The sequence below is a fragment of the Lepidochelys olivacea genome, assembly GCF_965140295.1.
Source record: "Lepidochelys olivacea isolate rLepOli2 genome assembly, chromosome: 1".
NCBI lineage: Eukaryota > Metazoa > Chordata > Testudines > Cheloniidae > Lepidochelys > Lepidochelys olivacea.
In genome coordinates, this window is record NC_140411.1 from 144,567,060 (window position 1) to 144,579,835 (window position 12,776).

Here is a 12,776-nt window from a genome sequence, read left to right on the forward strand (position 1 = left end):
ATGCAAAGCATAAGGCGTGTAATGCAAATCAATTCTACACTGTAAGCCATCTATAGCTACAGAGAGGTGGCATAGTCTAGTTGATAAGGCACTGGACTAGGAGTCAGTAGGCGTGAGTTTTATCCCTATCTTTGCCACTGACCTGCTATGTGACCTTGAGCAAATCACTTCTTCTGTTTCCCTTCAGACCCTTTGTTTGTCTTGTCTCTTTTAGATTAAGTTCTTTGGTACATGGACTGTCTCTTACTATGTGTTTATACAGTGTCTAGCACAATGGGGCCTCTAGGCACTACCATCAAACAAATAATAATAACATATCAGTAGATTCAACAACATATATGAAATTGTATTATGGCAGGGTACTGGATATCACATTTGTTGCAACTGAAAAACACCTACAGACAAAAAAAGTATGAATTCTGGTGAAGCATTACAATTAATGAAAGCATGGCATGCAATAACTTAGTAGTGCCATACTGCTCAATCAAGCTCTCATTTCCATGGTTTTCACATTGGAAATCATCAGGGACAAGGTCTAATCCACATGAAACACAGAAACCAACTCTGCACTCAAGTTTGTATGGAGATGATATGAAACTTTTCATATGCCAGCTGTCCATCAACAGACCATTAATCATCATTGTAGATCACACACTACTGAAAGCTGATATTGCCATGAATACCAGCTTATTGTACAATAACCAAGACATGAAAGTGCCACTATTTGATTCAACAATATGTGCAAAACTAAATAGTCACCAAAAGTTTCCTTTTTCACTCATTTTAATATTTCAGGGATAGATAGTAATTGGTTTATTAACAATAAAGTCTCTATGATTTGGGCAGTGATGGCTGGGGTGAAGCTAAGAAAGATGGTTTAACTGTAACAGAAATACACATATGTGGATATCTGGGTATCCAAATATGAAAGCTTTAAACTAGCTGCTAATGTATTTCTGATTTTTTTAAAAATGATTTTATATGGGTATAGTTACACCATTTATTCAGATTAGACTGTAGGTGGAGCTAGGTATACAAATGTAATAGGTTATAATATTATACATTACTAGAAAAAAGTTGTTTTGTTTTTTTGAAGAGAAAGAAAGAAAGAAAGAAAGAAAGAAAGAAAGAAAGAAAGAAAGAAAGAAAGAAAGAAAGAAAGAAAGAAAGAAAGAAAGAAAGAAAGAAGCATTGGTAAGGTGCCCCATCAACAAAATCATTAACATTTATAACAGGCAGCAGATTTTTGACAGAAGCAACAGAAAATCTGTTAGTGAAAGAAGGGAAAAAATAAGCCTTAAACACCCAACTCAAGTTAAAATCCAGCCATAAAAATACTGAAAGGAAACCTGAATCAAAACCAAAATTTGAGTCACTCAAGAGAGACGCTAGTATAAATCTTAAATGACTCATCTGCTCACTACCCATACCTCACGCTATGTCATCTCCAAGGGAGAACCCCACTGTGACATCACTACACACCTACCAATTAATCAGAGGGGTGGGGGGAATGTCCAGGCACATGGGGATGCCTGTGTCAGTGCCGCTTCAACTTTTTATGGCACTCCTGCAGCCTTTGTATGCCCCACCCTCCCACGATGGCAAACCCCGACGGGAATTCGATACCCTGCTCCGATTTAAACATTCCTTCGGCTCTGCATCGCCTACACCCAACCTCCTCCCCCCTCCCGATCAGCTGCTCAGCTCGCCCTCTCACACGCCGCTCGCGGACCCTTTCCCGCGGCCGGCGGCTCGCCAAGGGTGCGTTTGGGGAAGGGGGGTTTTGCTGCCGCTCAGGGCAGAGGCCAGGGGAAGGGCACCAGCTTCAGCGGGGCTTCACTTTGGCAATGGGCATGTGCAGACACTGTGCACATGCCCATTAGGGCCGCATGAGGCCGGGCGGATTCTGCTGTTCCACCGGCAAAGCCCTCGCACAAGCCGCATCCTGAGAGAGCGGCAGAGCCAGACAGGGGGAGACCCACGCTCGCACTCACACGCGGCCAGACAGGGCGGGCGGAGGAATCGCCTAGACGTTTCTGGCTCCTGCTTTCTCCAGCGAGCGACTCCCCCGCTGCATGTGTTGGCCAAGCTAAAGGATCGCGTGATCCCAATGAAATACACAAAACTGTATCTCTGTGCTGATCCTGTGCCGGGAACAATGGGACCCGCGGCCGCCGGCGTGGGGCCCAGCCCCCAAAACGTGCTGCTAAGAGGATTTTTGGCGAGGTGAGGCTGGAAACTTTCCGGAGGAGCGTGAATGTACCAGTGACATGCCTGGCTCCCTCCTTCCCTGAGCGCCTGGTGATTTTCTGATTGGCAGCTTGTCCCTTGGAGGCTCACGGCGGCGCTGTCATGGGGCTGACATAAAGCGGTATCATCAGGTCCTCTTATTTCAAAGTGTGTGTGGTGGGGGGGGGGGGGACGAGAGTCCTCTGCCTCGATCGACTCCGTTCTTAGTCATTTTGCTTTGCAACCGATCCGCTGTGACTTCTTCCAGCCAAGTTCCCCGCCCGACAGCTGCGGGAGGCGGTCAGCAACGCAACCCACCCGCTCCCCCGGCGGCCAGCTCCGGCGGGCAGGACACTAGGAGCCGCGGCTGAAGATGGGGCGAGGAGGCACCGCGGCGAGCCGCCGGCTGCCCTGAGGACTGACTAATCGTTTTCTGGGCGGCGGCAGGTGGGGAGGCAGAAGGGGGCGGGGGGTGGGGGCCGCCTGCTGAGCAACTCGTGCTGGAAAAGCCAGGAAGGCAACTGGCCCTGCGCTCCACGCGCGGCCACCTCCAGCCCCTCGGTGCCACGGGGCGCTGGTGTGATTCCCTCGCAAGCGGCGATTCCCCTCCGACCGGCGCGCTGCTTTAAAGCCAGACGGCGCGGAGTGTGTGGCAGGGGGCGGGGGACTGGCCGCCCGCAATCCATTCAGCCCAGCCCGGCTCACACGGGGGATCTACAACCGAGCAGCCGCAGCCCCCCTCCTCCCCCCCCCCCGCTGTGTGCTGTGTGGGTCTGTGTGTGTGTGTGCGTGTGTGTGTATGAGGGGGATTGTTGTTGTTGTTGTTGTTGTTGTGGCGAGCACGCCTCCCCTAGCCGCTCCATGAGGGGGAGTGGGCGCTCCGCTCTCCTCGCTGCCTGCGCGGGCTTGGAGACCAGGCGGCAACCAGCGGCCAGCCCCCGCCTCCCCGACAAACTCGGCTGTGCGCTGGCGACAGCCGCGGTGGGCTCGGGGCTTCTGGCGCTCGCCCGGGCTTCCCTTCGCCGCCCCAGCCCCGCTGCCCTTGGGTGCCTGCTCCCTGGGGCCGGCTGGCGGGTGGAAGTCAGACAATGAGGCGCTGGGAAACTCCTCTAGGGCACAGCCGCGTTCCGGGAGGCAACGAGCCTTAGCAGCCCCCCCCCAGCGCACACACCCACCGAGCGCCTCGGCTCGGCCGGATTTTTTTTTTTTTTTTTTTTTTGCCCGGGTGTATTTCAGGCCGGAGGGGCAGCTCCCGTCTGCCTGGGCTCCCCCGATGATTTTGCCTCGGCTCCGGGAGAGCTTCAGATCGCACCTCGCCCTCCTGAGCTCCCTCTGCACTAGGATGTTGCGGCAGGTTTTGCACAGGGGGCTGAGGACGTCTTTTTCCAGACTCGGCCACTTCATTGCCAGTCACCCGGTGTTCTTCGCCTCCGCACCTGTGCTGATCTCGATTTTGCTGGGCGCCAGCTTCAGCAGGTACCAGATCGAGGAGAGCGTGGAGTATCTCCTGGCCCCCAAACACAGCCTGGCCAAGATCGAGAGGAACCTGGTGAACAGCCTTTTCCCGGTGAACCGCTCCAAACACCGGCTCTACTCTGACCTGCAGACCCCTGGGAGGTACGGCAGGGTCATCATCACATCCTTCAGGAAGGCGAACATGCTGGACCAACATCATACTGATCTGATCTTAAAGGTAAACCTCTGCTGTATTCCGAGTTATTCGCCTCCTCCACACCTCATCTCTCTCTCCATCCCATCCCTCTTCTTTGAGCCAACCTTCCCCACCTTCCCAATGTGTGTTATAATAACACAGACACTGTCCAGATACACATTTATGCCTCTTGGGGTATGCCCTACCTTCCATAGACAATGTGTGTCTTGTGAACACAGCTACTAAGTCACATCCCAGCAACAGTTGGGATGACTACTTATTTTAAAAATCAGAAATCTCCCTTATTTGTGGATGAAATAACCTAGACAACACTGTGTATTTTGGTGAATAAGGAGGTCAGGGCAGTTTGTTAAACAATTCTTCCAGCATTCTTTATTATTCTTACAGTCATGCCTGTGAGTTAAGTTCACTCTGAATTCAGTAACTGTTTTTGAAGTTTGAGTACAAATCTGTAAACTGCTTGGGGGAGAGGGGGGTTGCTCTGTATGGATTGCCAGGTATGGACTGCCTGTGACTTTCGGGTACAGAATAGCTTGAAACCTCCATTTCTCTTGGAACCAAATTACATACCAGATTGATCATTTTTAACTGGTAGTATTTCCTCCTACACTCATTCTCACAAGCCTTTTTTGCGTTTTTGTTTTTTTTTTATAGAAAAAACAGCCTGGTTGTAAATTTGAGGCATTGTACAGTTTGTGATGTAGAGGATCAAGTTACATCAGGTTGCATCTTGTCATATAATTTATGTTGCATGGAATATGTAATCTGATGTAATGTGACATTTCATAATACAATTTAGCCTAACGTGTCAGAAATATGAATTTCTTTAATTTCATTATCTGGTCTAGACTGCAATAGTTGAGTAGGTTTTGGGGGGCAGGGAGGGAAAGTGGGATGGATGTAAACATTGAGCTGCAAGAGGGTCGAGTTCCAGAAAGAAAGAAGAATCTCTGGAACATTTGGAAATATTCAAGGTGTGGCTCTTAGAATCTACACACTTTAGCATTAAACTGTACGAGTACATGTTAACATTGTTCCCCTGTGGAAAGTATAAAGACTGTCAACACTTTTCTCTTTGCTGAATGTCAAACCATCAAAACACGCAAAAGATAATGTTAATGTGAACAGTAGAGAGTGTCTCTCCTAAAATGAGAAGGGAAGTAAAAAAAATATATTCTGACAGAGTTCTGGGAGATTTCACTCTTTTCACTAAACTAAATGAGTTTCAGTGGATTAATTTTTCTTATTTCAGCTATAGTACTATTGCACTGATCCACCCAAGTATTTAATATTTTTCCTTTTTGTTGGTGACATATCAACAAACAGCAATCAGCAAATAGACTTAATGAATGTAGTCTCAGTAAGTCTAGTAACATTTCAGTGGTAAATAAGAAAACTCCAGAGAGGACAATTTTCATTCCTTCATTTTCCAGTTTTTCTGAACTGCATTTGCATCCAGGATGTGCATATTCATTCAGTCACAGATTAAAAGTTATAATGGATTTTTCCTCTGTAGTGCTATCTCTAGAAATCTGTAGTTTAATCAATAGAATAGTGACACACAAATAAATGTTACTTTGAATCTTTCCACAAGCAAACTTCTGCATTCGATTTATCATATCAGGGAGAAAGCTATAATTTAGAAAGTTCTATCAGTTTTAAATGCTGCCTCTTTTTTTATAGCTGAAATGTTCCCACAAAATGATTATTTTTCACTTACTGAGATCATGATTAACCACGCTATTGTCATTTGACTCCATTTACTTATTGTTAATCTGACATCATCAAGCATATAAAATACATTTTTACAGAAAATACAAAATACATTTGTTCTAATTATTGGTCTGTTTGTGGGCAGACCCAGGCACAGATAGCAGCCTAAAGAACCCTGTAGATGGCTCAGGAGATTGGTTATGAGCAGTGGGTCTAAACAGATCAAAATAGGAGGCGGAGCTCACAGCTCTTGCTCTTATGTGGTCATGCGGCATTGCATCGTCTTGTGGTGACAGGGCGCAGCAAGTGAAAGAGAATGAGAACTAGATGTAGGTTTTTATGCTGTACCTATCACCACTATATCTGAGCACCAAAAAGAACAAGAGCACAAATGTAATCTGAGGGGAGTTCATGTTTCCATGCAGTCCAAAAGCCAGCCAAACAAAGTACTGTGACTACATATAGTGTGGGTGATGGCGAGGTGCTTACCCCACCTGTTTTATAACCGCTGCCACATAGACATGATCAGGATAGAAAATGTGTTTAATAATATCCTGCATTTTAAAAGGTTAAGACATTTCAAAGAGAGAATTTGAACAAATCATTGTGCATTGTTTGTCTTTTCTTCTGTAGTGGAGGGGAAGTTGGCCTAGGGACAACAAGCTTTAGAGCAGTGGTTCTCAAGCAGGTGTACGCATACCTCTAGGGGTACACAGAGGTCTTCCAGGGGGTACATCAACTTATTTAGATATTTTCCTGGTTTTATAACAGATTACATAAAAAAACCATAGTAAAGTCAGCACAAACTAGAATTTTCATACAGACAAAATGAGAAAGTAAGCAATTTTTCAGTAATAGTGTGCTGTGACACTTTTGTATTTTTATGTCTAATTTTGTAAGCAAGTAGTTTTTAAGTGAGATGAAACTTGGGTACCGCAAAACACATCAGACTCCTGAAAGTGTTACAGTACTCTGGAAAGTTTGAGAACCACTGCTTTAGAAGAGGCAGATGGGAGACTTCAGGATGGGACACCCTGTCTTCTCACATCAGTTGCTGCTGTTCCAGCTACTAGCTGAAGCACTGGGAGTCACAGAAACTCCCCAGCCAGGCACCAGCTGCTTTTGCTGCATCTCCTCCAGATTCCCCTACCTGCTTTCTCCTTCACCTCACCAGCCAAGGAGAAAGGGGAGAGCTTTGGAGTGCTCGCATTCCCCCACTCACAGAAGGAGAAGAAGGAGAGCTCTCCCCCTGCTTTTAGCAGAAGAATGTGTGCTTCCACACAGTCACCCTGGTAATGATATGAAACATTTAGTCTGGTTGGAATCAGAATAAGGTTGATAGCACTAATACTTACCATCTAACAGCTTTTTGGTGGCCTATCTAAAATGGTTTGGTGGTCTGTGTCCAGTTCCCAATGGACAGATGTCCACAGTGAAGCGGGGAGGGAGAAACTATCTTCACAACAGGCGCTGAAGGACACCTTGTTGGCAGTCTGGGAAATGAGGTATGAAATGGAGAATAGAATGGAGTCTGAATCACCCTATCACTGGACCAGTTCAGACAATGCTGCCAAACCTAGAGACACAGCCCTCTCCCCCCAGTGGGCATACTGAGTGTTAGTGTGGTGTAGGTGCTCACGCCTCAGAGCCAAGTACTGATGAGTATAGAAGCTACTACACATGTCCTAGCAGTTTTGTGATGATAACTAGTGCATTCTAGAGAATCAGGCCATCTTGCCCTGTATAACAGCCTGGCATGGACACAATGCTGATTACCCTTTTCCTATTTAAGAGGAAGCCTCCATCCACTGTTCTCCTAACTACCACCACAAACCAGTTCTAAACACACTGCTTGTTGCCTCCCCGAACTAGCACAGAAATTACAAAGTAGCAACAAAATAGCTTTATGGGCCTGTGACATTCATGAAATGTCTAATCCCTCTCACATCACATTGAGATAGAGAGATAAAGGTAGTAGGGCAGCACAGGAATTTTATAATTCCATTGCCTATGCTGTGCCTGTTCAGTAGTTAAATACAGGGCACTGACATCCTGCATTGTCAATCCAGACCCCTTTTCTGTCCAAAATTCACTATTTTGTAGAGAGGAGAGAGAAATGTAATAAAAATATAACCAAATATATTGTTTTCACATCTGCACCTCAACACAGACCTGCAAGAAGAAAAAAATATTTGGATATTTGGTCCAGGTCATCATCCAAAAACGTTCAGAGATCTTATGCAAAACTTCTCCCATTCTCTTTCATCTAGAAATGAAGCTGACAATACTGCAAGGGCTTCTTCTATTTTAGTATGGTATTTCCACTTTCAGAGGAAACCAGGAAAATTAAAGGCACACAAAATCTGCAAAAAACACTAGTCAGGCACTTTAAAAAAAAAGTTTGATTTAGATTCAGCTGGAGTTTGATGTCAATATCTGGGTCTTTTGTTTGAGCCTCTTTGCTCAGCCCTAGTCACAGTGAGCCCACTGTATTGCACATTAATTTTAAATTAATCTTTTTTTCTACTCTACCTCTGTTATTATATTGATAAGAAACACTATAAGAATATTTTTGTTAAATTTAAAGTGGCTTAAAGTTAAGGTAAAAGAGTAATATGCCTGAGAGCAAAAAAGGATTTTTATATTCACAGTTGTGTATATACAGATATAGAGATGCTGAGTTTTTGAGAACTACACTAACCTCACATTTTCAGCAGCAATGTTTATTTGCCCCTTCTTTCACATAGCCTGCCATAGTGAGAGATAGATATTTAAGTAAATATCTAGATATATGTGGAGGTAAAAATTAGGATAAAATATTTATTTCTGAAATTCATAGCTCCTACTTATTAATAAACAGGTTAATTGTAGGGGTTTTGTACCATTGTACTCCCCCTTGTTATTTGGTTGTTGTTTCTTTAATAGGTTGTTATTTAATTATTTCATATGTCAGTAAATATCACATCTGCATATGGTAGATAATATTTTCTACGATTTTCTCGTTCATATTCCGGATGGATAGTTTCTACAGATGGTGAAACTCATGGGGAAAATAATTCAGTTACGCTCCAATGTTTGCGTTATCTATAATCATTATCTTATAGATATGCTGCAAGTATAGAAAATCATTTTCAAAAGTCAATGGGGGCTGCTGGCTGCTCAGCACTTCTGAAAATAAGGACACCTAAGATTTTGGAGCCTAATTTTAGGTACCCATTTTTGACATCTTGGCCACCTCTTAGCTATAGTTAGTTTTACTAATACAAACACACATACAAATGTACAAGAAATATAGCTACGTGACACTGCATAGGTATGTATATAGCAAATTTTAACTATTTTGCTCAAAAGTTGAAAAACAGTTCTAACTGTGGCCAAACTGTGAAGTGAGCTGAAAATAAAGGGCCAAATCATGCCTTTAGGAAAAGGCTGCAGAAAGAAGGAAAGAATCCTCATGTAAGAGGAAAGTGTATGAAAGCAGTGGAAGTGCAAGACATTTGTCCTAACAGCACAATGTCATGAGGCTAAAATGTGCCTTATGCAAAAACCAAGTGGAATTAAGATATGCAGTTAAGATCTGGGTACAGCCAGGTGAGAAAGAAAAATACATAGGAACATGGTGCAAGAACAGCAAGGAAATACAAGTGCAGAAACATCAATGTCAGCATTAAGTTACAGTGACTTCTGTGTGTGAGATGATACAGGCTGTCAGGAGCAGATCTGTCTGTACCAGGACCCATAAAGTTCCCTGCTGCCTTTAATTCACAAAGACCTCTAATTTACTCCCACACATGTATCCCCTTCTGCCACCATTTAACAATAGCTCCTCCAGCTATTCTTTGCCTTAAAGAGGTCCCCTCTGCACTTCTCCTTTGGCCCTTTGATGATTTTCAACAGCAGCCACTATCCCTTCCCTGGGATGGCAAAGATCATGGCACAACCTCAACAGCATGATGCCTCAGGAACTGAGTGGCTTCAAAGGCACAGAACTTTGAGTAATGCTCCTCTTCCAGTGGAGGAGATGACACGGACCAAAGTTTGAACTAAAATGATCATTGATGACTTTACAGCTTGTGACAGACTCCTTTCCCAAACAGAAAGAGAGTTTTATTTGGGACATTTGCCCTCTATAAAGACACGTACCAAGTTGCCAGCCTACCTTAATAATGACTCAAGAATTAGAACAAAAATTGGGGGGTGACCTAAATCTTCCCATCTGAGTGTTAAAGCTGCAGCATTTTATCTTAGCTGTAGCACAAATGTTCTTCTTTCAGATGCTCCAAACAGGGATCTACCTTGGCTGTGCACCATGTGCCTGTTGGAGCAACAGCATCTGAAACAGGGTAGCCAAATGAATCGTGTTCAGCTCAATGTAGCACACATTCAGCCTGAATTGTCATGACATTGGTTGAAATGAAGATCATATTGGGTACAAAAGCTTTTTTCCCTAGATTAGAAAAGAAAATTATTCATACAGTCTCCTTGAATTTGGAAAAAGAAAAGGAGTACTTGTGGCACCTTAGAGACTAACCAATTTATTTGAGCATGAGCTTTCGTGAGCTACAGCTCACTTCATCGGATGCATCCGATGAAGTGAGCTGTAGCTCACGAAAGCTCATGCTCAAATAAATTGGTTAGTCTCTAAGGTGCCACAAGTACTCCTTTTCTTTTTGCGAATACAGACTGACACGGCTGTTACTCTGAAACCTTGGATTTGGAGCCACTAGGAAAATGGATGGAAATATGTATACTGGAAAAGCACACATTCCTGTAATACTCAATTGTTAATGCAAATAATATAGTAACTTAAGTAACTTTCTGTATTTTGAAAATCACTGAAGGATTTTAATTACATTGAAAATTGTTTAGTAGTTCTGTTCCCCTCATGTTTTGTGCAGATTACAAATAGTGCTGGTGAAAACATGACTTATTTAATTAATTGTAATGTCTCATTCAGACTTTACAGTCTGGGTGAACATATATATATATATACACACACACATATATATAAAAGTCCAGTATCCCATACTGTTTGTTTATTGCATATTCTCAAGTTACAGGTGAATTGCCGTTAGTCTTTAATATTTACTTATGAACTGTTATGGTCTGTTGGTTTCATCCATCTGCTTTGCATGCAGGTTACAAACGCATACTGGAACTTCTTGTGCAAGACAGTGCTTTCCATCGCATTGGTGTACACTGTTACTGTAGACACACAAAAGTGAGGCTGAGAGTAGAATCTGGCCCATTATGAAATGTTTATGGCACAGTTACACATCTTTCCCCTTCATCCTTCATGTGTTCATGTTTTTATAATGAAGAACCCTTATTTAAAACATTGCTAAAGATTCAGGGCTCATTTCTGTCCACATTTGTACAATATGCAAAGTATTTCCCCCTGTAAATTAAGAGAGCTGTGTAAATATGTTCTCTCACTTAATTCAGATGGATGCATTCCTCTTTACTGGGACAATTTTCTGAAAATATTCAATCAAAAAGCACTATGCAAAAATAGATGGAGATCATAGAAAAACAGAAGAACTTTACAGTAGTTCAATAGAGGTTTTTTCCTCTTTTTCCTTTCCATTGGCACAAGTTACCCGTAAAAATTACCAACAAAATAAACTAGACAAAGGCAACTTTAACTTAAAATGAAACCATAGGCTTAAGTAGCATTGCCAGCCGCAAGCATTCAGAAAATCATGAGATTGTAAACAATAATACATTTGGAGTTCTTTGTTTGCCTTCTGGGTTTTAAGCTTTGCTCGATAGCCAGGAAGGTATACGTTTTTTGGTTTTGTTTCTTTTAATGAAAGTTGAGATGATCAAATAACCTACATGACTTCAGGAGCTGGGGCTTTAAAAGAAACACCAAATACTGTGAGAATCACAATACAATTGCAAGAGTTGGCAACATGTAAAGTCATCTCCAATACTGACCCATCAGATGCCCATTGATCCTGCAATTTAGAGACTAAACAAATTACAGTAAAAATATATTTATGATATGGCATCACAAAGCTCAGACTCTCATAACAACGTATGTCCCTATTTTTGTCAAATTACTCATTTTAGGAGGAAAATATTTCCATCTAACTAATTTTATTTAGCTAGCTATTTCTCTACGATAGGTCAAGTGACACAGCATAATCCAGTGTGACGCTATGTATTGTCACCCATAAAATATTATACCACATCATTTGAAAACAAAACCAAAAACAAGTACATTTTTGAAACCCAGACAGCAAGCTGCAAACATTGTGTGAATCAGGTAAAGCACAGTTCACGCATTACCACTATCCAAATTATGTCTGGCTAGTTTTACACATGCTTAGTTTTAATAATCTGACTCCATTAAAGTCAGAGTCTCTTTAATGGGAGTTGAATTAGGCCATAAGATTCCAGTTGATTTTTGGTAACTCATTTGCCTGGAAGTAAATTTATACCATTAACCACAGAGCCTTAAAACCTGTAACAGACATGGGACTATATGTGGTTCTTCAGCTGCTTTCTCTGTGCTGTTCAGCCATGACTTTGATCACAGTACCATGTTGTATAGCATGGTTTTACAGGATTTCTTGGAATGCATCATTTTGCAAATGAATCAGCAGTTTCAACCCTTTCATCTGGAATATAATTTGTTTACTTTAAAGGGACATTGCTAACTTGAATTTTTATAATATGTCTTTTGATAGAGCCCCATTTACATAGTATGTGCAGACTTCTAAATCAGAAAGTTCCTTTTTTAAAAGGGGAGGAGGATTTTTCCCCTTTCTGAGTTTAAAAGGGCCTTCTGAATAGGCATAAGGGCAAAAACAAACTGTCTCCTTTGTCCTGAGCATGCCCCTGACTGCTGCCTCTTTGCTTTCAGTTCCAGAGTTGCTGTTACTGATGCTACTGGTTAATGCCCTCTAGCAGTTCCTGGAGAAGGACTTCACCATCATCAGAACAGTGAAACTGACTGTAGAGAAAGGTCCTTATTCTCAGTTTCTCCATTCCTGCACTTGAGGCAGATATGGGGGGACTGGGAGCCAAACGTTACTTTAAACTACCTTTGCATTTCCCATATTTGGAGCTATGCAGGGATCTAGATGATCACAGTGGTCCCTTCTGGCCTTGGAATCTATGAATTCGTGCCCTGCCCAACCCAACCCCTGCCCTA

At 42.9% G+C, this 12,776-nt stretch overlaps 1 protein-coding gene across 4 annotated transcripts in view; it reads left to right on the top strand.

Moving 5' to 3' along the window:
- The first annotated feature begins 1,302 nt into the window (after positions 1–1,302).
- The window catches only part of PTCHD1 (patched domain containing 1), a 46,697-nt gene continuing 35,223 nt past the window's right edge, over positions 1,303–12,776 (top strand). The window contains exons 1-2 of one of the 4 annotated variants that reach the window (XM_084617417.1): positions 1,303–2,226; positions 3,619–3,922. In XM_084617417.1, the coding sequence (XP_084473543.1) occupies positions 1,439–2,226; positions 3,619–3,922 (1,092 nt within the window). In that variant the 5' untranslated portion in view covers positions 1,303–1,438. Of the gene's footprint in view, positions 2,677–3,450; positions 3,923–12,776 lie in introns of those variants that run through there. The other 3 variants (XM_084617418.1, XM_084617420.1, XM_084617419.1) reach the window with 3 other exon arrangements.